Raw genomic sequence first — 12,262 nt, 5'->3', positions numbered from 1 at the left:
GTACATACCACCCGTCACTGCACCTACAGAATATCAAGATGTATCATGATGGCTTAAAATGGAAAATACAACCGAGATTGCAAGGCGGCTCACATTTCTCTCAGCAAAGGAACTAATTTGAAGGAGATGTACAACTGAGGCTTTAATACAAGTTCGTCATTGTAGTCCTTGAATGTGCTTTAGTTGAAACTCGGCAATATAAAACACTTTCTATTCTTAAAAAAAACTTCTGCTAGATCAAACAGATGACTTTCATTTTATCCAACTTATTTTTAATAAACCACTGTCTTAATTACTTACAGCTTTCTGAAGTTCTGAATCCGACTTCCTTAGAGCTTCTGTTGAAAGAAGAAAATTTGATTTTTAAATCATTTCATGCAAAGTCACTGTCGCTGATAATGCTGCAATCACCATCTCTCACTTTACACTAAAGGAAAGACAGGTGATCATAATAATTCTGCAAGCTTCTATCCTCAGACAATAGATGCTACAGAGCCAAGGCTTGATAACTGCCGACAGGGAATACAGGAGCACAAAACTAAAGGTCAAAAGCGCAAACACATCATCTCCAGAGGTCACATAACAAATTCCCCTGCTAATTATTACTTCAAAACAGTGACGGAACATAATCAAGAGTTTTGGCAAATAACTATCCAGTCCCTATGTGAACAATGGATAAAAAGATACCAACAAAGGTGGTTCCCTCTCTAGTAAAACTGCCAGGCGAATAATAATTTTTAAAAGTACATGGGAATCGAAAGAATTTATACCAATCAAGGAACCAAGTATGAAATTACAATTATTGGAAGCTCACTACACACTCTAGTGGCAGAAAGAAAATACTACATTGTAACTGCGTACAGCAGTTAAATATTTTACGTCGCTATAAACTCAATAAAAGTGACAACTAAATTAGTTTATTTTTTTTTAGTACATTTCTATAAAGGAGCTAACTTTCTTGTAGCCGGGCACAACTTCAATACTCTACACACCATAATTTCTCCCCTTAATGTGTGTTTGGTTGTAACAATTAATGTTCATGGAACATTACAGCACAGTACAGGCCCTTCGGCCCTCGATGTTGTGCCGACCTACATACCACTACCAAAAAAAATACAAAACCCTTCCAACCTCAATGCACTCCTCTCCACAAATTTGTGCCAGGATTCTAAAATAATTTCCCAGTTAGTGACTGCAAATTTTAAATGTCATCTAAAGTTTAGTTCAACATTCATTTGGAATTCTATGTCCCACTCAATAACAATTATCACCGAGTGGGCTAATCACAGATGTGGACGAACAAATATGTTAATTGCTCACTAGACTGCCATCACTTCAGTGGAAAAAAAGTAAAGATATTAAAAAAAATCAGTATCAATAATAACAAATCTGATCTTTACAAACACTCTTCCCCCCCCACTCCCCTCCCCAGACTTGCCAAAAACTGTCCCTAAATGGTCATAATTTATATCAATAGATAAATCAGAGCCAGGAATGTACTAATTTTTATGATCATGTAGCATAGAAGGAGGCCATTTCTTCCAATGCCTGTTTTAGTTGCCAGTGTGACTACCTATTCGTCCCATACCCTTCCCCAAATCTTTATGACTTAAATAAATATCCAATTTTCTTATGAAAACTGCAGTTGAAATTTTTTTTGAATACTTTATTTTAAAACAACAATTACATCTAATTCTAATAAAATTCATATACAGAAAAAATATGTGGACAACCCCCCCCCACCCCCCCCCCCCTTCTTCCCCTACAATTATCATCAATTATATATATATAATTCAACTTTGCGGCTGAGAAACCAAGAATTTTCACCAGAACGGATCGAGAACTCATATCTTCAAACCAACAATTTGTAAATATGGGCTCCATACTTTCAAAAAGATATGATATATATCCTGTAAATTATATGTTATCTTTTCAAGAGGAATACAAGATTTCATTTCAGTAGGCTATCTCTGCATTCCCGACACCAAATCAGATGTCCACGTGATAGCTAAACATTTAGATACAGCTAAAACTAAATGTTAAAATTCAACTTGATACATAGTTAAACTTACTTTTAAACTAATCATTTTAATATTTCCTAATAAAAACAACATTAGGTCAAATGGGAGTTTAGCTTTTAATATTTTTTCCAAAAATAATTGAACTTGTATCCAGAAAGTCTCAACTTTAGGACAGATCAAAGTTGAATGAAGTACCCATCTCTTCACCACATCTAAAACATAAATCTGAAGATATTAAATCTAGACAACCTGCTTTAGAATTATTACTTACAAAAGGAGATATAAATAAGTTTATTTCTGAGATGTATAAATCATTACAAAGTAAAATGCTTTAATATTCATAAATCAAGATTAAAATGGGTACTGATTTGAATCGAAAGATCGATGAAAATGATTGGAGGAATTTATGTAAAATATGACTGATTATTAATGTAAGGCATAGACTAGTACAATATAATTTTTTGCATCAATTATATTTAACCCCTCAAAAATTAAAAAGATTTAATTGAATATCTGCAGTTGAAATTTGATTTTAAAAATATTTCCATCTTCTGTGGAAAGAGAAAGTGACTTAACCTTTCAATATGCTGCCTGACCTTCTGGGTATTCCAATATATTCTGGTTTTATTTCATATATTCAGAAATTGATGCTTTTGATTTCCAATTCCCATCATCTCCCCTAGCTCCCCCGTGATCAGAAATCTGTGTACTGATTTCTCTGCCTGTGAAGCACCATCTTATTATCTACTCTATCAAAATCCTTGCTTGTTAAATCATTTTAAAATGTCCTCTTCACCTAACAGAAAACAATCCAACTTCTCCAAACATTCCATGTAAATAAAATCCATGGCAGAATCCTGCTAAATCACCATTCTATCCTTTCCTTTTAATCTCCCTGAATGTCGTGCCTGAAATGAGTGCAGTTCTTCTATCACTCGTTATTCTCAACCTAAACAAAGGTATTGCATTAGATAAAACAGAAGGGAAAAAATAAATAAAAAGCAGTAAAATCCTGTTTTCTGGAACCCAGGCAAAAAACAATTGTGGAAAACAAATAGGTAAGAAAAAAACAAAAGTTTAAAACTGGTGCCCCCGGTGGTCAGTTCACCAAACACACAATCTCAAGCAACCGGCAATTTTACTGATACAGCATCTACCGATTCCATGAGAGCCAGACACCGGGAGTTTTACTGTACAAACAAAAGTTGCAGCGGAATCATCATGCCAAATTCCTGAATGAAGTGAGCTTCAGTATCTGACAAGGATTCACATCTGATACACTGAAACATCTGAAGTCCAAATGTGTTAAATCAAGCAATTGATCAAATGAAAATAATTAAACAATACAGTGAAAAGTCACCTCATGCAACCTCCTTCTGTGATACATGATTTTATATTAAAATAGTCCTTTTGGTATGCTTATGCATAAACTCATTCGACTAATGCGATCATTTCTATTGTACGCTTCGATGACAAGAGTCCAGTTGTGTCTGGGGAGATGTATTGAATTCCTTGATTCGCGTTACAGTGCAGAGGTCAAATGATCTTTTCAAAGAGAGTACAGAGAAAAAATACATGAATTATCCAAAGCAACCTCTTCTTTCAAGCAGTGAACATTGCCAAAATTAGACATTAGGCCACTAACTGACCTCATAACCAAAGATTTCAGTGGAGATGAAACAAAAATCTGCAGATAGTGGAAATCTGAAACAAAAACAGGAAATGATGGAAGCACTCGACAAGGAGACAGCATGTGTAGAGAGAGAAACAGCCAATGTTTCAGTCAATGACCCTTTTATCAGAAGTGAAAGTGTGTTTGTACGTTGCATTAAAGGGGACAGATAGTTGGAAGTTGCAGAAAGAAGCAGGGGTGGATTTGAGTTGGGAATTGTCCGCTGGAACTATTAGTATATTTCTCCAGGCTTGTAAGAAGTTGATTCCATCATAAGTACAGGAGAAGACACACTGAGAATGAGTATATTGATGGTCAGATAATTTATTCATTAAACATGCAATAAACTACACTCCTTTCACCCATTAACTTTCTCTGTAACTTAGAAGTGTTTTCTCCCTTATATATCTAGGGGGTAAACACACGAAAGCCTGCAGACACAGTGATTGAATTAAAAACACAATGCTGGATAGCAAAGATAAAGATACACAATCAACATTTTGGGCATTGATCTGACATTGTTTTACTTTCAAAAAACACCGGCTGACCTGCCGACCGTCTTCGGGCATTTTCTGTTTTTATTTAAGTGGAGTGAATTCATGAAGCAAAAAAAAAAGTTTTAAAGCAGACAGTTAATGTATTTTCTGCCAATACTGTACCTACTTCTGTCACTCTGTTCAATTAGCCGATTGCAATATTCAAACGTTTTCTCCCACAGGCGTTCTTTAGGGGGCATCAGCCGACTTGATGTTGAGGAAGCAGAAACCATTGACATTATGGAGCTATCTAATTCAGATTTGTCATCTAGAAGGCAGATAATAATGATTAATAACTACTGGCACGCAGCCACATTTCCACACAACTCGGATCGCATCAGTGCATGATGGAGAGAAACAATCATCCTAGTGCCTGCAGTAATGACAAGTGCAGGATACTTGTGAATGCAAAATTAACAATTACTCTAGAAGCACAAAAGGAAAAACTGAATAAAATGCTATGGTCCATATTTTTGAACATATTCGTGTTACACAGTATTCACTTTGGATTAAACAGCTTGCTGCTTTCACAACCCCTTCTTTCATCTATGCACACCCATATTCCCCGCCAGGAAATTAAACCCTCAGTTGTTGACTACATGGTTGAAACAAAAAGTTTCCCGCTGCCTGCCCCTTGTTTGTCTGGAGGCCTGAGCACTGAGACGCTGCTGTTCAGTTTCCCACTGCCTGCTCCTTGCATGTCTGGAAGCATCAACAGTGAGGGGGGAGGCTGATGTTCCTCTGCTATCTCTTGCTTTCTCCTTTGTCTAACTCCGTGGGCTCACAAAGAGCTTCTGCCAACGTTGCTTCGCCTCTTTGGGCCCATTTTGAACTGGGTTTGGCCACTTGTTTTTATTCTGAATGCACAGCCCTGTAACTAAAAGAGGTGCAAGTTCAATTTTTTTTGAACTTCATTTGACCTTAATTCAATGTGGTCATGACATTCAGCATCAAATGTTACCCCTACTGAACTTCCTTGGACATTTCTAGAGTGCTCCATGTTGATTTGCATGGAGAACAGTCGAACAGCAGAGATATATGCACAAATATCGCCAATAATCAGCACAGATACAGCACCCTCCACAATGTTCGGGACAAAGACACTTTTCTCCTTTATTTGCCCCTGTGCTCCACAGTTTTAAATTAAAAAATCAAACAATTGACATGTAAGCACACATCCCAGAGTTTATTCAAGGTTATTTGTATGCATTTTGGGTTTGGCAATGTAGAAATTACTGCATTTTTTAATACATAGTCCCCTCATTTCAGGGCACCATAACGTTTGGGTTCAAAGCAGTTTGTGATTACTCATGTATGTATAATTGCCTCATTGGTGCAGGTGTAAGAGAGTTACCTTGCTTCTAAAGCTTTTGATCACTTTTAGAATCTGCAATTGCCTTTTTTTCACATGAGAACCAGAAATGTGTTAATGAATGTCAAAGAATCTGTTATACGAGGCTGAAAAACAAAAATAAAATAGGAAGAGACATCGCTCAAACTTTATGATTACAGAAAACAACAGTTTGGAACATCATTAAGATGAGAAAGCGTACTCTGTTATCGCAAAGGGATTGGCATTCCAAGGAAGACCACCACCGCTGATGAGAGAAGAATTCTCAACACAATGAAGAAACATCCCTAAAAGCCTGTCTGACAGATCAGAAACACACTTCGGAGGCAAGTGTGGATGTGTCAATGACGACTGTCCGCAGATGGAAAGTACAGAGGCTGCACTGCAAGATGCAAATAACTAGTTAGCCACAGAAAGGATGACCAAGTTACAGTTTGACAAAAAGTATTTTAAAAAACCTGCAGAATTCTGGAAAATGGTCTTGTGAACAGTGGAGACCAAGGTTAACCTGTATCAAAATGATGGCAAAAGCAAAGTGTGGAGGCATAAAGGAACTGCCCAAGATCCAAAGCTTAGCACCTGGGCATGGTTTGCATCTTGCAGTGTAGATTTCGTATTTCTGTTCATGAAGTCTTCTGCAGACAGTAGTAATTGACACTGCCACACCTGCCTCCTGAAGAGTGTTTCTGATCTGTTGGACGTACATTTGCGGATTTTTCTTCATGACGATGAAAATTCTTGTGTCGTCAGCAGAGGTCTTCCTTGGCCTACCAGCCCCATTGTGATTACTAAGCTCACCAGTACGCTCTTTTTTCTTAATGATGTTCCAAACTGTTGATTTTGGGAATCCTAAGGTTTGGGCCACGTCTCTTACTGTTTTATTCTTGTTTTTCACTGATGGCTTCACTGATTTTCATTGGTACAACTCTGGTCCTTGTATTGAAAATGGCAACTACAGTCTCCAAAGGTGATCAAAAGCTTAGAAGGAAGCCTAGCTCTTGTATACCTGCATCAATTAAGCAATTAAACTTACTTGAGTACTCACAAACACCTGTGAAACCAAATGTCCCAAACATTATGGTGCCCTGAAATGAGGGAACTACATATATATAAAAAAAGGTTCTGTTAAGTTCTACATGGTCAAACCAAAGTGAATACAAATAACCTTGAATATAATCTGGAATGTGCACTTCAATTACATGTGAATTGCTTGATTACAAATTTAAAACTGTGGAGCACAGGGGCAAATAAAGGAAAAAAAAAAGCATCTTTGTTCCAATCAATTTGGAGGGCACTGTAGCATCTGCAATGGGGGAGTTGGCTTCATGGGAGAATTAGTCTATAACTGCATAGCCTGCTCAAACCAAAACAATATTTGAAAGTGCACGTGAATTTCAGTTGCAATTGAGTGTTGCCTTTAAACATCACAAGCATAACTTGAATTAATAAGTGAAAGGTGACAAAGCAGTAACTCGCTTGTTAGAACGCTCCAAGTCTCTGCAGGCTTCACAAATTGCATGCTGATAAAATCTGAACACATCTAATTATCAAGAGGGAAAATATGCCTTTCATCTTTCTCACTTTCAGTATCTCCCTTGAGAATCCCGTCAAAGGGATCTGTGAACAATTAAATAGTTATCCACAGCTGATCACTAGGCATTACACAGTACTCTTCTTGGTGAGAATTATTCCAATTGCTGTTGATATTTTGAGTGGGATTTAAAGAAAAAAAATTAATCTGTCTGCACAATTCGCCTTTCATGGTGGATGATTTGACTGCCACCATATCTTTGGCTTGGCTTCGCGGACGAAGATTTATGGAGGGGGTAAATGTCCACGTCAGCTGCAGGCTCGTTTGTGGCTGACAAGTCCGATGCGGGACAGGCAGACACGGTTGCAGGGAAAAATTGGTTGGTTGGGGTTGGGTGTTGGGTTTTTCCTCCTTTGCCTTTTGTCAGTGAGGTGGGCTTTGCGGTCTTCTTCAAAGGAGGTTGCTGCCCGCCGAACTGTGAGGCGCCAAGATGCACGGTTTGAGGCGAGATCAGCCCACTGGCGGTGGTCAATGTGGCAGGCACCAAGAGATTTCTTTAGGCAGTCCTTGTACCTCTTCTTTGGTGCACCTCTGACACGGTGGCCAGTGGAGAGCTCGCCATATAACACGATCTTGGGAAGGCGATGGTCCTCCATTCTGGAGACGTGACCCACCCAGCGCAGCTGGATCTTCAGCAGCGTGTAGTTAATAAAAAAAACCATCTACCATTATTGGAACACATTGAAACTCATCTTTGACTTCTGAGAATTTCAAGGCAATCTTTCTGAAGCACTTCCTTTCAGAGATCAACCATCCCTGGGTAAACAACTAAATCCAGAGTATTTAACCTGCCCAGAGAGGGGTGTAAACACAACATAGAAAATGCTCAGAAAAAACATCAGCAATAAATACACTGGATTTAGTTGTTTAGTTTATCCAGGGATGGTGAGCTCTACGAAAGGTAGCGCTTCAGAAAGATCGCCTTGAAATTCTCAGAAATTGAAGGCGAGTTCAAATAATGGTAGATTTTTAAAAATTAACTACAGAAGGTGTGGACACCTCTTGGCTACAATCTTTCCTCTTTCAGTATTGCAAATACATCACATACTGTCTAATTTGCACTCACTGGGATTCACAGGGAGATAAGGTAATACATTTTAAGTGGCCATCTACCTGCATCACTGCTGCTGTTGTCACCTGCACCAGTCTGCTGCAGCCACCTTCTGATCATGGAGAAGGAATGCATGTTCAGCCACTGGTCCTCAGTGTAACATTGGCCAATGGAAAGCACTGTGAAGAAGTCACCTGTGACTGCCCCATCCACCTCTAAAATGGAAGCAGGCTGATCAAGAGAAAAATGAACAACAGAGTTAAACAGATGTTAACCTGAACTGATGCTGCCGAGTCTTTCCCCAGCTTCTCTGATGGCACTGAACTTTGCAGAAAGAGATCACCATCAAAATCTCTCCAAGCTATTTGTTCTTCAGCCGTGCTCATTGATAGAAATCGTTCTACAGGTTTCTCTGCAAGATCTTTTCTTTGTCCAAAGTCCATATGCCCATGATTTAGAAGAAGCTGGGCAGAGATAATGAGTAGTGACGTGGTTAGGAACAAGGTCACCAACTTATAAAGGTCCACATTACCAATGTAAATATGGGTTGAAATTGGAACCTTCCGAACTGGGTATATGCCTTAGCCAGTAAAAATGACATTTTAAATAGATTTAATTGGGAAATAAGGTTAGATATTGCTGAAATTCAACTACATACAGGGCACCATTTCCTGAATTGTAGAAGAGTTACCATTTCATGCCCATTTTTCAAAAAGTGGTGGTGGGGAAGGGGGAGAAATAACAGAGCAAAATAATAGATCTGCACAAGACAAGCCTCTCTCCCCATTCACCATCTTGCTCCCCCACCAACCTCAAGTCTCTAACTTGCCAAGAATATCCTAATGGCTCACTAAATTTACAAGGACAAACTTATGTGGGCCAGTCCATCTTCTCATCCAAGTAAAATACAAGTAACCAATACAACTGCCTGAAATGGATGATCAGAAGTAGTTATTATAGAAAAACAAAACACGAGCTGTCTTGTTAATAAATCTGTTTCACACAATTTGCTACCCTGACCTTTAAATACTGTATGGTAATAATACAGCAATTCAGACACACTGAAAGCATCCAGCATGTCAGGCACCATCTGTGGAAAGAGAAACAACTAATGTTTCAAGTCAAAGAGTTTCATCACAGGTGCAAGTGAGAAAGAGAGAAAATAAATGGTTTTAAATTGCGGAGAGGGTGAGTGAAGAAGAGATAAGTTCAGGACGAGTCAGTCAATGTTATTTTATTGGATTTTCAGAAGACCGTACATCAGGTTGATAAACAAGAAAGGTATTACAGGTACTAGTCTGGATAGAAGATTGGCTGACTGGCAGAAGACAACCGGGAATAAAGGGGGCCTTTTTCTGCTGGTCACTAATGGTGTTCCACAGACGATGATGGGTTTGCTACTTTTCATGTTGTACATAAATGATTGAGATGACGGAATTGACAGCTTTGTGGCCAAGTTTGCAGATGATACTAAGAGAGATGGAGGACCAGAGAGTCTGCAGAGGGACTTGGACAGGATCGGAAAATGAGCAAAGAAGTGGCAGACGGAATACTGTGTAGGGAAGTGTACAGTCAAGCAACTTGGTAGAATGAATAAAGGCATAGACTACTTTCTTAATGGGGAGAAAAAATTGGAAAGTAATCTAATCCTGGTACAGGATTCCCCAAATGTTAACTTGCAGATTGAGTCAGTAGTAAGGAATGCTAGTATTCATTTTGAGAGGACCAGAATATAAAGCTAAAGGTAAAAGTTCCATTATTGTCATGTAATGCTACATTTAGAATGCAACATACATGAAATTCTTGAACTTTTGTCTACCGTAAGGCAGACAGAGAGTCGCCACTTTGTCCAGTGGCACTCACAGAAACCTACAGCACTTGGTGTTCCTTGGAGGTCTCCCCTCTCTAGTTTCTGAGATCAGACAATCCCAGGCATATTCAGGGTATTAGGTGCTGTAAATAAAGGCAAAGTTGTAATGTGGAGGGTTTATAAGGTATTGGTCAGACCACATTTGGAGTATTATGAGCAGTTTTGGGTACCATATTCGAGGAAGGATGTGGTGGTGTTGAAGGGAGTCCAGAAGAGGTTTACAAGAATGATCCCAAGGACGAGAGGGTTAATGTACAAGGCTCTGGGTCTCTACTCAATGGAATTTAGAAGGATGGGCGGGGGGGGGGGGAGGGGGAAATCTCATTGAACCATGTCAAATATTTAAAGGGTAAGATTGCAGACGAGAGGTTTCCATTGGTGGGAGAGTCTATGACCTAAAAACACAGAATAAAAGAATGTCCTGCAAGAACAAGATGAGTGGACAAGCCCATGTGTGGTGATTCTGTGGAATTTGTTAATACAACAACTGTGGAGACTGAGTCATTGGGTATATTTAAAGCAGAGGTTGATAGCTTCTTGATTAGTAAGGTCGTCAAAGGTTATGAGGGCAAGGCAGGAAAATGGTGTAAAAAGGAAGACTACATCAGTCCCAAATTAAATGGCCCAATTCTGCTATAACCTCTTCGGACAAACACAAGACCGTGATTGCTCTGTGGAAGACACTGTAAATGAGGGACAACCAGTGCTTAGTATAGTGTTAGGAGTATGGGCAGCTAGGAAGTGGACAAGGGATATCACACAAAGAATGCCACTGTGCAAGTGAAGAAACAAAACGTGCAGATGCCACAAATCTAAAATAAAGATATCTGAACTACTAACCTTGGCTCCCCCCTCCCCACCGGTGCTGTTCAGCGTTTCCAACATTTAAAAATTTTATTTCAGATTGCCAGCATCTTCAATTCTTTGACTTTCACAGCAACACTGACATTATGCTGTTAGTACTGTTCATTACCTGCCGTGATCTTGGACTAAAAAAGCCTCCAGAAGAATGGGGGACTCCCTGTACTGTACCTGCATACCGTAGCCAATCAACAAGCTTCTTATTAAAAGCACTTATCTGCTCTGTTGAAAAGAAGAGAAACAGCATGTGAACAGTTCTTCAGCATCCAAGACTTCACAGTGAATGCAATATTGTTAGAACCGTTCTACAGTGTGAAAATATTTTATCTTAATAAAGACCACGGCCTTTTTATTAATCAAACTCTCCTTGGTTTCACCCATCCTTCGCTTGAACATTTAAATACAGTAAAACCCCGGTATCCAGCACCTATGGGGATTAGTAGATGCCAGATAAGTGAATTTTCCAGTTGCCTGAGATTGCATTTGGCATGACTGGTGAACTTACGGCGAGGCGCGCCAATTTTTAACTTTCAAGTTTTTTTACTTAATTATTTTCCTTGATTTTCTGCCAGTTGCTTGAATTCAGGATAACAGGGGTTTTACTGGATATTTAAATAAATCAACAATTAAGATTTATTTTTATTATTTCATTAGTACAATGGATTCAAAATCAGAATTCAGAAAAGAACGATGACAGTTCAAATTCCCACAAGCAGTGCTCAAAATCATGTTCAGGTTAGCAGTCTCTAAAAAAAATTACTTTGGCCAGAAACAAGTTAATAATGGAGAGGGCTCAGTACAGAGTCCTGCATGTGCTTGCTTAGAACAGTGGCCCTCCAATTCATTGCACCTCTTGAAAAGAGCATTTCTTCATTTGAATTTGCATGAATAAAATTAAATCACACACATTTGACCCTTTCAAGTCATAGTTCCTTTTACTGTTACAAGTTCAATACTTACAATCTAAAGGGACATATCATTGCACCAGTACTCATCTATTGGCTCCTAGTGTTAACTTACTGTCTGGACTCCATTGTTTTATTACTTTGAAATGCAGGTCAAAAATGAGTTTAGAACAGTGGTTTTCAAACCTTTTTTTCCACCCACATACCACCTTAAGCAATCCCTTACTAATTAATCACAGAGCACCTATGGCGTAGGGATTACTTAAGGTGGTATGTGAATGGAAAGAAAGAGTTTGAAAACCACTGGTTTAGAACAAGCAAGTCAGACATTGTTATAAAAGGCTTCTATTAGTAAAAGGTGAAAGAGAAAATTAATTTAAAAAATGAACTGCCACTCAAAAGGG

The 12,262-nt window shown here is 38.7% G+C and overlaps 1 protein-coding gene across 7 annotated transcripts in view; it reads right to left on the bottom strand.

Annotated features, from left to right (window-relative positions):
- The window catches only part of ap5z1 (adaptor related protein complex 5 subunit zeta 1), a 48,124-nt gene that overhangs the window by 28,532 nt on the left and 7,330 nt on the right, over positions 1 to 12,262 (bottom strand). For all 7 annotated transcript variants that reach the window (XR_011347003.1, XR_011347002.1, XR_011347001.1 and 4 more), the window contains exons 5-8: positions 11,066 to 11,175; positions 8,285 to 8,453; positions 4,357 to 4,497; positions 301 to 338 (exon numbers count right to left, since the gene is read on the bottom strand). Coding sequence is in view for 1 of the 7 variants with exons in the window: in XM_069904737.1 (XP_069760838.1) it covers positions 301 to 338; positions 4,357 to 4,497; positions 8,285 to 8,453; positions 11,066 to 11,175 (458 nt within the window). In the remaining 6 variants the exon portion in view is untranslated. The remainder of the gene's footprint in view (positions 1 to 300; positions 339 to 4,356; positions 4,498 to 8,284; positions 8,454 to 11,065; positions 11,176 to 12,262) is intronic.

This window comes from Narcine bancroftii, chromosome 12 (assembly GCF_036971445.1).
Source record: "Narcine bancroftii isolate sNarBan1 chromosome 12, sNarBan1.hap1, whole genome shotgun sequence".
Taxonomy (NCBI): Eukaryota; Metazoa; Chordata; class Chondrichthyes; order Torpediniformes; family Narcinidae; genus Narcine; species Narcine bancroftii.
The sequence above is the reverse complement of the archived record's forward strand: the minus strand, read 5'-3'. Positions and strand labels throughout refer to the sequence as shown.